The 17,792-nt window shown below is 40.0% G+C and overlaps 1 protein-coding gene and 1 pseudogene across 2 annotated transcripts; one reads left to right on the top strand and one right to left on the bottom strand.

Annotated features, from left to right (window-relative positions):
• Positions 1 to 1,121: 1,121 nt before the first annotated feature.
• On the top strand, positions 1,122 to 15,714 carry LOC311090367 (complement C4-like; annotated as a pseudogene). Its single transcript, XR_014609634.1, has 23 exons — positions 1,122 to 1,289; positions 1,419 to 1,611; positions 1,704 to 1,884; positions 9,951 to 10,021; positions 10,105 to 10,190; positions 10,407 to 10,489; positions 10,570 to 10,657; positions 10,746 to 10,851; positions 11,032 to 11,335; positions 11,523 to 11,720; positions 11,818 to 12,012; positions 12,105 to 12,248; positions 12,404 to 12,533; positions 12,626 to 12,703; positions 12,801 to 13,001; positions 13,460 to 13,574; positions 13,707 to 13,777; positions 13,871 to 14,010; positions 14,178 to 14,381; positions 14,533 to 14,584; positions 14,652 to 14,735; positions 14,922 to 15,122; positions 15,566 to 15,714. The product of XR_014609634.1 is annotated as a complement C4-like (transcript).
• LOC311091179 (uncharacterized protein) lies at positions 6,256 to 8,267 on the bottom strand. The gene is made up of 2 exons (XM_084126984.1): positions 7,035 to 8,267; positions 6,256 to 6,632 (listed from the first exon to the last, which is right to left on the bottom strand). The coding sequence occupies exons 1-2, from the start codon at positions 7,890 to 7,892 to the stop codon at positions 6,405 to 6,407; spliced, it is 1,086 nt and encodes a 361-aa protein (XP_083983110.1). The 5' UTR covers positions 7,893 to 8,267; the 3' UTR covers positions 6,256 to 6,404.
• Positions 15,715 to 17,792: the final 2,078 nt, after the last annotated feature.

Raw genomic sequence — 17,792 nt, 5'->3', positions numbered from 1 at the left:
CGTACGCAATGTTTTAGTATGAATTCAACGCAAGTCTTTGTACATGAGGCCCCTGGTCCTCATTAGCACAACTCTACTTAACCTGTGCCTTTTCTGTTCTGTGTTGTCAGAAGTTTGGTGTTTATTGTGCAGTGTTTTCCAGCTCACAGTTTTGCCTCGGTCCTGTTCCAGTCCTGGTGATTGCTACACTGATGAATTCAGATCTTGTTTATGGACTGTCTGTTTGTGGCTCTGGTTGTTGCGTGGATACCCACAACTCTCTGTACCAGTTTGTAACTGGCTTTGCCTGCTGTTCACACTACTGTAATTCTAATAAATTCACCTTACTGCATTTGTGATTACTTCTGTCTCGTTCATCCCTGACAGTTGCAGGTTCAGTATGATGTCAGAAACCAGAAGTCTAATTCGCTGCTGGTTCCTTAGATTTTCCTATGGGGTTTTACACATAAATCGAAAAAACCCATAGGAAAATCTCTGGAACCAGTGGCGTATTAGTTTTCATACCTTCACCACTCTATTACGAGTTATAAAGTCAGAATCTTTTTTCCCCTCAGAATTGGACTTTATAACTTCCAATTGTGAGTTTATATCTCAGTTCTGAGAAAAGTCAAAATTGCAAGAAAATATAAAAAATTTACATCTCGCAAGTCTACTTTATTCCTCACAATTGCAAGTTTATACAGTATCTCGCAATTCTTACTTTATTTCTTGCAATTGCGAGTTTGTTTCACAATTCTGACATAACTCGCAATGGCGAGTTTATATCTTTCAATATGAGAAAAAGTCAGAATTGTGAGATATAAAGTCGCAATTATCTTTAAATTTTTTTTTTTATCCTGTGGCGGAAACAAGCTTCCATACCCAACCCTATCATATTGGTGGAATGTCTAAGGGATACAAACCAATCAATCACATTAATAAAATGAATACAAAGACGTGGCATAACATTTAGAATGTAGGCCTACTGTATTAATTAGACTGGTGTTTTCTTTTCTCGTTGCCTTTGCTCCAGACAGCTGCTGTTCCTGCTGTGTTCTGTTATAAACAAGATTTCTTGTAAACCACATGACCATGCAATTTCTTGCCAAGGTTTTTTTTTTTTTTCAGTGTCAAAGCCCAATTTGACGGAGGTGGGAAATAGCCCTTGTAGTCTTTTCTCAGTTAGTTGGTAGATGATGTTAGTCGCTGTCCTAATGGAATAATCACATATGAGCAAGGTGAAACAGCAAGATGATCTGCCCTCTGTTTTTTGCATTTTTGGTTTTTCTTGAAGTGGATGCAAGACCCACGTAAGTACTAGAATTATTGACTAATTTTACAAAATGTAAAAAAAAATTGTTTTCTCATAATTACCCACTTCTTGCATTTTGTTCTATCCTATCAGTGCTTATATACATGTGTTTGCATTTATACCGCAGATGCCTAATTGTTGCTCCAAATAAAATTCACCTGGGTGTGGAAGAGACTGTGAGTGTGCAGCTTCATGGAGCAACTAAAGAAACCAGCATGCAGCTATACTTTGAAAAACAGATTTCTTCAGTGCAACTGTCAGAAACGAAATCTATAATCCTTAACAAGGACAATAACTACCAAGCTGTGGTGAAACTTAAAGTAAGTCTGTACACTTGAGATTTTTAAAAGTGTTAAAATATATTTCTCCACAGCAAACTCTGCCAATGTCTTTTCAAACCAATGTACTGTAGGTTGATCCTCAGAGGTATGGAAGTACAAAAATGGATCCATATGTTCAGCTTGCAGCTGAAAGCAATGATGTCTTTGCAGACCAAGTCAAAAAAGTAAAAAAAGCCAACATCTTTTTGTCAACTAAAAGGGGGTACATTTTTATCCAAACAGACAAGCCCATTTATAATCCAGGGGAAAAAGGTACTGTATGACTATTCACTTTCTTCTTTTTTTCTTTTCTTCTACTTATTTACTTTAATTAAGTTGGCTTGAGAAAGCCAACTTACTGAAATCCTATTTAAACATATTATTATTATTATTCTGAGCGGAAAAATTTCTAACTCAAACTCCTCCTAGAGCTTTAACTCTACATACTCCAAACTCGGCTCAGACACTCAAACTGATCTGACCAAGTGTGCTATATCTTTTCAGACTGATCGGACTTACGGTTTTCCTAAAAATGACGATCAAAACTCGAAAAAACTCATTCAAAAACTCCCATTGACTTAAACTCCCCCGACTCAAAATACCTTGAAGACTAAACCAAACTGCCGTTCTATATACTATATTAGCCAATGAGACTCATTTAAACTAATGAACTCTAAACTCATACACTTATAAACTAATTAACTTATAAACTCATGAATTCATAGACTTATGAACTCTTAAACTCATAAATTAATAAACTCTGAACTCTTAAACTCATTTAAACTTATAAACTCTAAACTCATTTAAACTTATAAACTCTAAACTCAAAAACTCGTACACTTATAAACGCATCAATCTATACACTTATAAACTCTAAACTCATAAACTCTGAGTGTGTGTGTGTGTGTGTCTGAGTGAGTGTGTGAGCGAGTTAGTGTGTGTGTGTGTGTGTGTGTGTGTGCGTGTGTGTGTGTATCTATCTAACTTATTTATCTATCTATCTGTCATAAACTTCAAACTACTGTAAACTACTTTAAACTTCAAACCACTTTAAACTTCTTACGTTTTAAGCTCCCAGCTCCCAAGCAACTCCATAGCAACCAAACTTGAGTACCCTAGCAACCGTATTGCAAGACCTATATCTCTGTATCAGAACATCGTATCCACCTGTTTCCGGGGGGCGCTACTGTAAAATAGAACGTGGGTGAAACTTCCGGTTAGGTGGCGGAAGTAGTAAATCGACGGTATTTTGTGTTACATAGCGGAGAGGTTAGGTATTTTTCGAGTACATTTTTCTACTATTTAAAGTCGCAAACATTAATGAGAGATGTCGTTACGGAGCTCAGGGACAACATGTGCTGTTCGTGGTTGTACATATAACCGCACTAAACTAATTCAGTGGCTGAAACGTGAGTGTTTTGAACATAAGCCTAAAACTAAATCTGAGTGTTCCTGTGAACGATTATACAGTTTCCATCCCCTCCCAAAAGACGACGAATCAAATAGAATATGGAGGAAGAACTTAAACTTAAAAACACCCCCAAAACACCTGTTTGTGTGCTCGTTTCACTTCGTGGACAAGAAGCCAACAGTGGATAACCCGTACCCAACGCTCTTTCTGGGTTACGAGAAGCAACCGGAGAAGAGACGCCGACCTAGGATTCGACATGTCACAACAACAACAACAACAGGTAACTTAACATTAATGTAATGTCAACTAGCTTGTTTTTTTTCCGTTTGTTTTTCTTGAATTACTTATTATTAATATATGAAAACCTGTGCCATGACGGTAGACAGGTAGCCTTATGTTTTTGCCTCGCATAAACTTTTATTGTGACGAGCTTGGAGGGCACAATGGTACACAGTGACAGATGCTAATTTAATTTCCTCTATTAGTTAACATTTAATGTTACAGAATATCTATATTGATGATATTAAACGCAGTCTAGATGTTTTTCAAGACTCTAATGCCCCCTAATTGTTTTTTTAATCGTCATTGAAGGACTAACCAGCTAAATATGTACTTAATGTATTCCCTGCAGATGAGCCTGATGTGATGCAGGTTTCTGGGGACCCAGATCCTACCTCACGGACCTTCCATGATGCCCAGACACAGTGGTCAGACCCAACAATGGAGGACCACACCTACTCCAAAGCACCTACCATCACATGTGGTATGACAACTGCCCCATCCACTGAGAGGACACTGCCTGTTGCAGATGTTGTTTTGAAAGACGATACAGACTGTCTGCTGTACACAGGGATTCCACTTCTCGAATTCAAAACCCTTGTGTCTTGCTTGCAACGTTTTGCCCCCACATCGTCAGCATTTTCAGCAGAGGACCAAATCCTCTTGACATTAAAGGTGCCATAGAATGGATTATTTTATTATTTTATAATGTTTCCTGGGGTGCCCTTATAATGTTAGTATGTTTTTTAGATCAAAATTTGTTATAATTTAGAAATAAAAGGCATATTTCCTAGCCTGATTTCATCCATTGATTTGAACACTCTGTTTGAAGGGGCGTGTCTGCTGTGAGACTTCAGTGTTGTTGCCCACTGCTGTGATTGGCTGACATGCTTGCATATGAAATATCTGGCATTACATGTAGAGCTATCTGGAAAACTTTTACTATTACAGCTTTTATATGTTTTTACTATTACAGCTATCGGGATTAACGAATCATGAGAAGTTTTTTTTTTAAGTATTTAGATCTATTCCCATCACATAAAAGGTTTCAGTGATGAGCACTGAGCAGATGACAGCCTGTTGATCGCGTGAATGAAGATCTTATCACTGCAACGCGATATACTGATGCATAAACAGTGTTGAACGACTTTGAAAGAAAGATTATCTGTCTGAATTTGAACAATTACACATCAGAAATTCACATAACCCACTGGTTCTCCAGAGGCTCGGATGAAGGAGCAAAAAAATATTTTTGTGTTCATTTGTACAACCAAACACTGAGCAACTGCCATGCTTCGTTCGCTCGTTTGCAAGCCATGATGTCTCTCGAGGAAAAAACAATATCGCGCTGGATCTAGATAACACAATGTAAATTATCGTTAATAAAATCCCTACTTGCCGCTTGCGGGAATATAACGTTAGTTGAAATTGCCCCCTTCGTCCGTTTGAGACGCCGAGAGAAGCCTGGCTGCTTGATATTGTTGTAACAGTCCGTGGTGAAATGGGCAGAGCAACTAAACAACTTCGAATTAAACTGTAGCGGTATCCGATTATAGATAGATAGATTATAGATAGATCTGCCATTTTCCCTATGATCCTCCTCCTGCTTGTTTCTTCACCTGCAGAACTTCTGATGATTCGGCTGTGCAGTTTCGCCTAGCACTGAGCATGGGCTGGCATATGCAAATTTTTAGAGGCGTACATATTAATGATCCCATCGGTTTCGTCACAGTTGGTGTTATGTGGAGATTCGCCCGTTTTTCAGGGGTGTTTTTCAAAAACGAGATTTAAATAAGAAAGAGAAAACTATGGTGTTTGAGACTCACTGTATGTCATGTCCATGTACTGAACTCTTGTTATTTAACTATGCCAAGATAAATTCAATTTCACATTCTATGGCACCTTTAATGAAGCTTAGACAGAACTTTGTTATTGCCGATTTAGCTAGACGCTTCAAAATGTCACCTGGTCAGGTCAGTAAAACACTGACATTTTGGATAGATGTGATTGCTGAGCACACCCAGGATCTCATTCCATGGCTGCCGCGCGAAACAATAAAAGCCACTTTGCCGCAAATTTTTAAGGACAATTTCCCCAACACAACTTGTGTCATTGACTGCACAGAAAGTGTCTTGCAGAAGGCTAAAAATCTGGACTCAAGAACTGAATCTTATAGTCACTACTATGCAAACAATACTGTCAAGTATCTGGTAGCAATTGCTCCATCTGGTATGGTTATGTACATTTCAGAGGCTTACGGTGGCAAATGTAGCGATAGATTCATCACACAGAACTCTGGGTTTCTCGACCATTTGCGTGCTGGAGATGAGGTGATGGGGGACCGTGGCTTCACCATCAGAGATCTGCTAGAGGAACGGAATGTTCGTTTGATCATGCCAGCTTTTACGCGCAAGAAATGCCAGCTGACAAATGAGCAGGTCACTCGCACAAGACGCATTGCTAATGTCCGCATCCACATTGAGCGAGCAATCAGACGTCTTAAGGTGTACAAGATCCTCTCTCAAACTGTGCCTATTAATTTTGTCCCTAAAATCGACAGAATACTAAGAATCTGTGCAGCACTCGTAAATCTGCGAGGAGAGCTTATTTCTAGAACATAGACACAATATTTTACACAATCAGCTTGAGCTTAAATCTTCAATTCTCTCTATAACTTTATCAACTGTATAAACCAATACACAACTTTTACTTGCACTGATATACCAACACTTTTTCTTTTAGTTGTTGTTTCATAGATATTTTCTTTTTGCTGTGTAAATTTGTTTAAATTCTTAATATTTTTCAATCTCGTAATATTCTGCAAAAGAGAGAAGTGTGTGTACTTTCACAGTATAGTATTACTATTTTTATTTAATGAAATGTTCTGAATACCACTGTTAACCAAATGTGCAAATGACATTAATTTATTCTTATAAATAAACTCAAAAGCCAATGACTAAGTGTGTAATATGTTTTTATTCAGTGTGTATTTTTTTGTTTTAATTGTGGTTTGTTTCCTCACACAACTGTAACCATGCCTTTATAAGTATTGATTATTAATAATATTATTATAATATTGAGAACAGTGTAAACATTCCTCCAACTACGCATTAAACATCTGCAGGTATGTTGGACAGAGATGTATTTTCTTGTCAGCAAAATCATCAGCCAATCTAGGTAGCATGTGTACAAAGAAGAAGTTCTGCAGATGTTGCACTTGTGCATCTGTGTAGTGCTTATCAAATGGAATCTCCAATTCGATGTCCTCACTTGGTGTCCAGATGACTAGCTTGCAACTTTGTAGGCCCAGACACATCATGGTCAGTTGTGTCTGAAAGGATTAAGAGTACATATTTGTAAAAATAATCTGTTTAATTAATGCATACAGGTGCTTCTCAATAAATTAGAATGTTGTGGAAAAGTTCATTTATTTGAATTTGGGGGTTTCATAAGCTGTAAGCCATAATCATCAAAATTATAACCAATAAAGGCTTGAAATATCTCACTTTGCATGTAATGAGTCTATATAATATATTAGTTTCACATTTTAAGTTGAATTCCTGAAATAAATTAACTTTTCCACGACATTCTTATTGAGAAGCACCTGTAAGTTTAAAATACAATGTTAGTCTAATAATAGAGCTACTTTCATATTAAAAAGTATATTTCTAAATATAGAAAATACATTTATTTAAAAACAATAATCTTTATTATTAAATTATTAAAGAATCACCTGGAGGTAGTATCCATCCTTTCCTTTAGGACAAATCAGGTACTGTCCATCACCTAAACTTTTGATGTCACCATTTGGCCGTCCTAGAAACTCTGCCAGTGACATGGAACTCTTGAAGGGGCACTTGATCTCAAGGAGTTGTGCTGAGTCAAGGATCCCATCTGGGCTGGCTCCCAACCAAGGATGGTCAGGGTGCACGACCAGGCCTCTCTTCTCCACAGTATGCCCTCTGCTTTCCATGAGTGTGATGACGTTTATCTCATTTTCTTTGCCATGCAGTGTTGCTGTATTGCCGGTGAATGTTGGGTACAGATGCTCATTTAGAAATTTTTGAGGATCTGTGGTGTTTCGTTTTGGGACCCGTTTTGCTGTGCTGGCTGTTAGACGAAGCTTTCTAGCATCATGCCATGACTGTGAAGCACTTTGCATCCTGGTTTCTTCCATCAGTGTAGCTGCTTGTGTAGGGGACACTTTAATGTAGGCCTCATAAAAATGTGTGCATTTTGGACATGTTAGTGTTGTGCTGTGTTCAGTATGACAGAGTGTATTACTGTGGGTTGGACCATGTTTGCTGTGGCCTGCCTTGCTGCTGTCTACATCTGCTCTATAACTTAACTGAATAAGACCATTTGTCTGGAGCTGAAACAGTGGGGCCATCACTGATGAATTACTGTGGGCTATGAACTCTCTGTGGTTCTTAAAAAGTTGGGGAGGCATTGTTGATTCTTGCATTGTTGATGTGCCTGGATAAATGTGGTATGGCCTGTGATGGTTAAAATTAATGTTCTTCACCTTCCTCATTCCTACATTCTTCTTCGCACCTGAATTCCACTTCCTTTGCACATCAGTGCATGCCATCCCTGTCTTTCCCTGCCTGACTGCATTTTCAACCTAAATTGAATTCAATTTTATTATCCAACAATATTAAAATAAATATTTTAAGTCAAGGCTACTGTGAAGCAACATATACAGAACATGAATGACACACAGTAAACATTTCAGTTTAGTACATTTATTAATTAATTAAAAATATACAATAATACACAATACAATAATACATTTTGTGCCCTTAATTGTCCTGACTTTACTGACCTTCCACAAAAGTGCTGCTGCATGACTACAAGAGCGTCCTGGCCCTGCAATACATGAACAACCCGCTGTCTGTACTTCACCTGTCACTGAAACTAGCACCCAAGCCTTATGATGTGTTACGTGCAGGCTCTGGCTCGGCTCAATGTCAGCTTTTAGATATGCAAGGTCGTTTCCGACGTCCTTAAACAACACTCGACCTACTTTATCACTGTGTAGATATTGATATGCTTCTGAGCTTTTCAGATTGCTCATCGCTTTACCATCACAGGCTACTGAATCTACAAAATAGCTAAAAATGTTACCATACGTGATACGAGGCCACTTCTTCACGTCATCCTCCCAACCGTCTACCGCGGATGGTAAAGGTACTGTTATATCACCCCTTTTAATTTCGTTGAGGTTGTGTTCCCACATCATTAAGTTTGGATCGCTAAATCTTGAATGACGGTCAACTAATGAATGAATGAGTGTCAACTCCCGCTTGTTTACTTCGAACCGGAAGTCGCGCCCACTTTTGACGCAATGCCTCATGGGACGTAGGAAACTTGTGGATAGAGATGAGGTTTGGCTCTTTTGACTCATGCTAGCAAACAGCACTTCCAACATGCTACACATGCTAGCAGTGAATAGCTACATGCTAATAGCGATTAGTTAAGTGTTAAATCATTCTAAGAACTCTATAAAAACTCAATAGTAACCATCTGTGACAACTACCAACCACCTAGTAACACCATATCATCCGCCCTGAATACCTTAGCAACCGCCTAGCAACCACCCAGAATACCTTAGCAACCACCTAGCAACACCAAAGCAACCACCCAGAACACCCTAGCAACCGCCTAGCAACCACCCAGAATACCCTAGCAACCGCCTAGCAACACCATAGCAACCACCCAGAACACCCTAGCAACCACCCAAAACACCCTAGCAACCGCCTAGCAACAGCATAGCAACCACCCAGAACACCCTAGCAACACCCTAGCAACCACCTAGCAACCACCCATAATACCCTAGCAACCGCCTAGCAACACCATAGCAACCACCCAGAACACCCTAGCAACCAACCAGAATACCCTAGCAACCACCTAGCAACAGCATAGCAACCACCCAGAACACCCTAACAACCGCCTAGCAACACCATAGCAACCACCCAGAACACCCTAGCAACCGCCTAGCAACCACCCAGAATACCTTAGCAACCACCTAGCAACACCATAGCAATCACCCGGAACACCCTAGCAACCACCTAGCAACACCATAGCAACCACCCAGAACACCCTAGCAACCGCCTAGCAACAGCATAGCAACCACCCAGAACACCCTAGCAACCACCCAGAATACCCTAGCAACCGCCTAGCAACACCATAGTAACCACCCAGAACTCCCTAGCAACTGCCTAGCAACCACCCAGAACACCCTAGTAACCAACCAGAATACCCTAGCAACCACCTAGCAACAGCATAGCAACCACCCAGAATACCCTAGCAACCGCCCAGAACACCCTAGCAACCAACCAGAATACCCTAGCAACCACCTAGCAACAGCATAGCAACCACCCAGAACACCATAGCAACCGCCTAACAACACCCTAGCAACCGCCTAGCAACCACCCAGAATACCTTAGCAACCGCCTAGCAACACCATAGCAACCATCCAGAACACCCTAGCAGCCGCCTAGCGAAAAACGTTCTGGTCCAAACTTTCTCAAGCCAACTTAAAGTTTGTCTCGACGAACTTTTGCATCTAGTTAAATGTGTATTATTTGTTTACCAGTATTAAAAATGCCCACATTAGTTTAGTTTCTCTTTATTCCATGTTTTTCAGTAAAATACAGAATCTTCACCCTAGACAACTACTTGCTCCCCATAAAGGATGAAATTCAAGTTCAAATAGCAGTAAGTTGTTATTATCCATGATGAAACACGAATAATATGCACAAATACGTGGAATGAGCAGGTGAAAAACTTTCTTTTTACAGAATTGCAAAGGCTTGATTGTTTACAATCATATTTTGATTTCTGACCAAATCTTGGAAAAAACTATCACTATACCGGAAGTGGAGCTGTAAGTTAACTACATGAATACTACATGAACACTAAACAACACTTACACTAAATAAAGTGTGTATATAGTGATTGTTTAAAGCGCTGGTTGTAAAAATCACATTTGCATATAGTATACATATTCTTATACAATGGGCAACATTACATTATAGGGGACAGCTATGGACTTGTAATGAACCTCATTGATATATTGTGTGTAATTTTATTCATCCTTCAGGGCTGGCAAATGGAAAATCACTGCATCATTCCATAAGTACCCTGAATCTATCTCAGCATCTGAGTTTGAGGTCAAGGAATACGGTAGGTATTATGAAATTGCAGGTGCATCTATTTGAAGAATTCTCGTTTAATCGGTCACTTTAACCTTTCATTTATCACAGTTTTGCCCACATTTGAGGTTAAGATTGAGTCTACACAGCCTTACCTTATTTTGATGAGCAAGTCCTTTCCATTCAACATCTCTGCCAGGTATGTACACTACTCCATCACATGCTGATGGGGTTTGTTGTTGACTTCATATTTTGCCATGTAACTCATCAGTTTTTGGTGTTTTCAGATATACTTATGGGAAGGGGGTCAACGGGATAGCATATGTTCGATTTGGACTTATTGATGAAATGGGGAATAAGATATATCTCCCAGGCACTGAACAGCAGATAGCAGTAAGTAAATAATTTTGCTGGAGAAAAAAGCTCAAATGTTTCTGACAATTAAGTCTATTGTCTAAATATATATATATATATATAACGTAGATATGTATGTACAGTATATGTGTGTGTGTAAAATGTACTTCAAATCAGTATCTGATTTGGTTTATTTGTTTATATTCTTCTGTTATGTAGGTAGAGGATGGCACTACAAATACAGAAGTACTCACTAAGGTCTTAAAGACAGCGTCAAAAAATAACACTCAAGGCACCTGCATACACAAATAAATTAAATTATTTTTTGATTACTGCATTTCTTTTGAAGGCTACTGCAACATATCCAGATGGCCAAAGAGTCCCAAACTTGAAATTTACAGCCACTGTTAGAATAAAAGGATCACCAGAGCAGATTCTGAGCAATGAGGGCTGGGGAAATGAAATGGGAGATGTAGCCATGTCCTTTCAAATACCACCACAGGCTAAGAATTTAGCTATAACGGTGAGATTTCACATGATATTTGATATATCTTTATTACCATTCCAAAGTGGCCACAATATACAGTGACCTTGTTTTAAATCTGCTGTCAACAACAGTATGAACCTTTTGTGTATCCTTGTGGCTTTGGTATTGACCAATCAACATCCAGGACTGGGACTGTCCATTTAATATGGTCCTTATTTTGCAGGTTTTTGCCGAAGGGGGAGACCAGGAGGTAATTCGTAGTGATAAAAAGATGACAGCCAGTGCAATAAAAGCTGAAGAAAACAGCTATCTTAGTATGGAAGTGAAACAACAGTTCCTAAAGCCTGGAGAAGACTTAAAAGCCACATTACGGGACATTACACCTCAGGGTTCAGGAAAACCAACTTTCTTTTATTTTATGGTAAGACTAAGAACAATCACTAAGAACTTTAACAGATTTGCTTTATCTTCAATCTAATGTCTTCCATCATTTAAAAAATAAATAATTCCCCAAACAGGTTTGGAGTAAAGGACGAATTGTGCAGGTGGGGAGGGTGCCAAGAACTGAAATCACAACAATCAATCTGAAATTCAATGTGGAAATGGTGCCTTCTTTTCGCCTGGTCGCCTACTATTTTACAGGCCTTACACCAAAAGGAAAAATAGTGGCTGACTCTGTGTGGGTCGATGTGAAAGATGTCTGCAAAGGCAAGATACAGCAGAGACGATTTATCATTCAGAATCTAAATATGGTGAAATATTGGTTTAGAAGCGAGTGTTTCCACATACCGTTTTGTTTGTATAGGTAGAAATTGATCCAATGGCTGAGATAAAACCTGCAACTGAGTTTAAGGTGACGGTCAGAACAGATCCAAAGGCCAAGGTGGCTCTTGCCGCAGTGGACTCAGCTGTTTACATTCTGAACAAAAACAAACTAAGCCTTCAAAAGGTAATGCATTTGGGATTGTGTGCTGTATATTATGCACAAAATCAAAAGAGTTTTGTGGATATCTAGTACGCTATGCTAGTGTACTCCTAAAAGTACTGCATGTACCTTTTTAGTATTGCCGCTCATGATGGAGATGATTTGTTTTTTTCCCACAGATGCTTGAATATATGAACTTGTATGACTTGGCCTGCTCTGTCGGAGGAGGAGAGGACTCCAGTGCTGTTCTGCAGAGAGCTGGGCTAACTTTCATTTGTAACTGTGATCTGAAAACCCCTTTACCCATGGGTAAAATACCTGCTGACAATCTATTTTGTGAATTATTATTCAAGAACCATAAGAGCATGAAAGCGTGATCAACACAGTTTTTTACTTCTCAGAGCATAAGTGTTACAACTCTAAACCTGACCCTCGTATCAGGAGAGCAGCGGATTATGTTGCAAAATACAATGCAGTCGGTAAGATGCAAAACAACAGTTTGACAACCCTTCCGTTTGATCATTCCTCACATGATTTGTCTTTTAATCATATGTCAATTGATAATATCATCAACAGTCAACAGCTATAAGAACAAATACAGGAAATGTTGTCTTGATGGTGTAAGGCCAAGCAAACTGCATACGTCCTGTGATGAGCGTCTCAAAAGAGTAAAAGCATCAGACAGCTGTCGTAAGACTTTTAAACAATGCTGCGAAGCTGCAAATGAGAGGAGGAAGAAGGAGAAATTTGAGAGGAGAAAAACCAGCCTTGGAAGAGGTACAATTTGTCTTGCATAACTTCTTGGAAGGTTTTTTTTAGATTAAAACCACATTTATTGCACAATTCTGCAGTGATTTGACATTCTAAATCAAACCAAACAAAGAAATGAGTGAGCAGTGAAGTCAGTTTAGTTTATTATTTTATAATAATATTATTTTTTTATTATTATTAGTGTTAATATCCTTAATAATAATATTAATAAAATATTGTCTATAGCAGTGGCTTCACTGCCACTATAGTTTAAAAATATAGTATAGTAAAATATAGTATAAATGTTACTGAGCAGTGAAGTCATTTAGTATATAATCATAATTATTATAATTATTATTACAATATTGTCAATATTAATACTAAATTGGCTGCTTACACTTATATGCAATCAATTTAAATTATAAAATGTATTTAAAAAAGTATATAGAGGCTGAAATCTACTCTTTTTCTGTCTGTCACTGTAGTCACTGACGACACACTGGACAAAATTGTTATTAATGAGGATGCAATCTACCTTCGTAAATATTTCCCATCATGGATGTGGACAGTCATTGAATCAGATAGGACTGGCATTATCAGGTTACCAGTTAATCAGATAAATAAATAAATATTATAATGAGTTTGACTATATATACTGATGAATAGAATAAATCACCTCTAACATCATTTTTTTAATATGTAAATACTTTTTTGTCTTTTGTAAACTTAAAGGCATGATGCAGTTGCTCCTGATTCTATAACCACTTGGGAAATACAGGCTGTGGGCATTTCTTCCACAAAAGGTTGCTATTTACTTAAAATCTGCCATTTGGTGTGCTATTTAGATGCTGATTATTTTTCAAAAGGTGTTTATTATTATTATTATTATTATTTAGGATTCTGCATTGCAGAGCCAAAACCCCTGAAGGTCTTCCAAGATTTCTTTTTGTCTTTCAACCTACCTTACTCTGTGAAGAGAAATGAACAGCTTCAGGTTAAAGCTGTTGTGTACAATTACAAGCAAGAGAGTTTACAGGTAAATTTAATTCATCTTTATTTCAGGTGCTATTCTTTTTAACCAGCAAACAGTGCATGTGCCTGAAAAATGATTAGTGTGATAAACAAGATTAAAATGCTTTGAAACTCGGCAAAACTCTAGTTCTTGTTTAAGGGCCGAGAATGCCATATCATGTGTCTCTTTAGGTAATAGTGAAGATGAATAAGGAGGAAGGTTTGTGTACTGCTGGCGGCAGTGAGGTGAGGGAGGAGGTCACGGTTCCTGGTAACTCTGCAGTGGCCATGTATTTCACCGTGGTGCCCCTTGTTATCGGAAATATCCCCATCACCGTGCTGGCTTACGCCTCAGACACTCCCCAAGATCGAGTAGAAAAGGAGCTCTGTGTGGAGGTAAAGTGTGGTTACCACGATACCACGATTTTACTGTGCTTCAGTGTCACATACCTGAGAAATTAAAGGTGTTTCTCATGGGAATGCTCTTGTTTCCTACAAGTAATTCAGTATTCATCCAAAAACTCTCTTGGTAATTCTTCATCTTTAGGGGGAAGGAGAAATCACCTCTATTGACAGGGAGTTCAACATTGATCCAAAATGTAAGAATCCAGCATATAAATAGGCTTTCCATCATTGCAGTAAACTTTTTTTTGTCTTTTTATGCAGTGAGGAAATTAGAGATTGATATTCCAGTCCCTGTTGATGAGATCCCTGGTGGGACAGACTCAGACATCTTTTTGAGTTTAAAAGGTGAGGTGGTATATATGTATAAGGTTTTAAGCCGCTAAACTCCAGGGAAGTTTTCAGTCCAATGATCAAGTAAGTTAATTCTTATTCTGTGAATGTTTCTGAAGAGCGTGAGCCTATGTGTGTGTGGATGGATGGATGGATGGATGGAGTTGAGGTACAGTAGATAATGACCTTGTTATTTTCCAGGTGGTGTGATGGGTGAGTCGGTAAACTGTCTAAACCTGGAGGGTGTTGATAAACTCATTCAGCTGCCCACTGGCTGTGCGGAGTAGACTATGGTGAAGATGTCTCCTGCTATTCATGCCATGAGGTACCTGGATGCCACCAACCAATGGATATCACTGAAAGCTGAACGAAGAGATGAGGCCCAATCAATGATCCAAACTGGTGCGTATTCATTATGAGATGCCTTTAGATGACAAAAAATAAATTAAATATTCTAATAGGTGATAAGCTATGAGCAGGGCTGTAACTAGGGTATCCAGGTTGTTGCTGGGGGCTCTCCTTGGTGGAAAATGTGTCCCCCACAATTTTAATCGGGTTCTTCCTCCTCGATTGAAATCGCGTTCCTGGAGTCAGTATGTTTTTTTTTTAAATGTTTTTGATAAAAGTCTCTTATGCTCACCAAGGCTGCATTTATTTGATCAAAAATACTGTTTTCTATTTGAATATGTTATTAAATATAATTTATTCATGTGATGAATAAATCATCTCTCCGAGAGAAGGGAGACGAGCGGCGCGTAAGTAGGTCACCTACTTATCCAATAAGTAGGTGACCTACAGGTGACTAGGGGCACCTACAAATGACGAACACCTGTGTCTTGTTGCAGTAATCGGTGTGGAGAGACCGGATATAAGCCGACGGGGAGTGAGAGAGAGGGAGAGAGGAGGACTGAGGACTCGTACGCAGCGTGACAGTGGCAAGAGAAAGCTGTTGACAGCGGGAAGAGTTTACGTGAACCAGAGAAAGCTGTTGTAGTGGGAAGAGCTTGTGTGAACTGTCAATTAATTTTCTGTGCTGTAGTTAAAACCTATGGTGAACGCGCAGTGGCGCACCTTTTGTTTATTTTTCTTTTACTTTAAATAAAAGAGCCATACGAGTCCCAGTCACGCCGACCCTGTCTTCTTCCTTCACACCCACACTGAGCCTCATCACACTGGTGCCGAAACCCGGGAAGGAAGAAGAGGGCCCGCCGCCATCATGCAGTCACCGCCAGGGTCGCCATTTGCGGATGTTATACAATCGCTCGCGAGTCTGCATCGAGAACATCATGAAGCACTGCTGGCCTTGAGGGAAGACCAGGAGCGACGGTTCCACGCACTCATCCAGGCCCAGCAGGCAGACCGCGAGCAGTTCCGGAGCTGGATTGACCGGGAGGTTCCGGCTACTAAAACTGACCAGCCTGCTCACGTGCCTCTCAATAAGATGGGTCCGCATGGAGGAGCCCGAGGCGTTCCTCGACCTGTTTGAGAGGTCCGCTGAGGCATGTGGGTGGGCAAAAGCGGACTGGTCAGTGCGGCTAATTCCTCTGCTCTCCGGAGAGGCGCAGGTGGCCGCACAGCAGTTACCAGTCCGGAACCTCCTGGTCTATGAAGACCTGAAGCACGCCATCCTTCAGCGACCCTTCGTGATGACGCAACAGCTCCGGGACTCATGCCGCAGATGGCTGATGGCCGGGGGAAGCGGCGTGGACGCCATCATCGACAAGGTGGTGCTGGAGCAGTTCGTGGCGCGGCTGCCAAAGAAGACCGCACAGTGGGTCTTGCCGATGTGTTCTCGCCCCTGCCTGGCCGAACAGACCTTATTCAGCACCATATTGAGACAGAGCCGGGCGTGGTAGTGCGCAGCCGGCCATATCGCCTGCCTGAACATAAGAAAAAGGTAGTTCAGAGCGAATTGGAGGCAATGCTAGATATGGGAGTAAAAGAGGAATCCAGCAGTGATTGGGCGAGCCCGATAGTTTTAGTACCTAAAACGGACGGCTCGATTCGGTTCTGTGTGGATTATCGCAAGGTGAACGCTGTGTCGAAGTTCGACGCATATCCAATGCCACGGGTTGATGAATTGCTTGATCGGCTGGGTACTGCTCAATTATATTCGACACTTGATTTAACAAAAGGATATTAGCAGATCCCCTTATCTCCTTTATCTAAAGAAAAAACAGCCTTCACAACACCGTTTGGATTACACCAATTTGTGACGCTTCCTTTCGGGTTGTTCAGGGTTTCGGCCACCCTTCAGCATCTCATGGACACAATTCTCTGGCCGCATGCTGCATATGCCGCTGCTTACTTGGATGACATCATCATCTATAGTAACGACTGGCAGCGTCATATGTGGCACTCATCAGTACAGTTTCCACAAAAATATTAAGCTGCACAAAATCAGAGCACCAAATCAGCATATTATAATGATTTCTGAAGGATCATGTGACACTGAAGACTGGAGTAGGGGAGAGTGGGGTGAGTTGTGCCAGTTTTTACTCAAAGTGACTTTAAAGTGAGGCCATGGCAGTAATGCCTTCAACTTAAGGATGTACATATATTTCAGGATGTGGTGCATCCCTGAGAACAATAACTTTGGATCTGAAATAAACGGTTTCAGAAATATAGCTCTTGGGAAAAAAGTGGTCTCATGGCACAACTTGCCCCTGGTGCGGGGGAAGTTGTGCCTTTGGGGGAATACATTGGGGGTAAATTGTGCCAGTGATTTCTGAAGTAAAACAGAACATTTTAATGTTATGAACCGTAATGCTATATGAAAGCAAGATAAATTCAATACAAAATGACTAATTTAAGGTTTATTTAGATATTGTCACCCTGGGATACCATAGCATGCGTTTTTCCTACTATGGTCAATTGCATAGGGATTTTGTATTGAACATAACTCTGGATCACAGTGTCATAGAGACAAGGGGGCGGGCTCATTTTACTCAGACGACCAATCAGTCTCTCAGGATCATTATGAAGCTATCAAGCTACGCCCTAGCAACCATTTAGAGCACCATAGCAACACAATATATGATATTTGTGAATCATTTCAGGCAAAAAGGCTTT

Source organism: Abramis brama (genome assembly GCF_963993115.1).
Source record: "Abramis brama genome assembly, chromosome: 10".
In the NCBI taxonomy this organism is placed as follows: domain Eukaryota; kingdom Metazoa; phylum Chordata; class Actinopteri; order Cypriniformes; family Leuciscidae; genus Abramis; species Abramis brama.
Note: the sequence above shows the minus strand (reverse complement) of the source record. Positions and strands in the feature narration are given on the sequence as shown.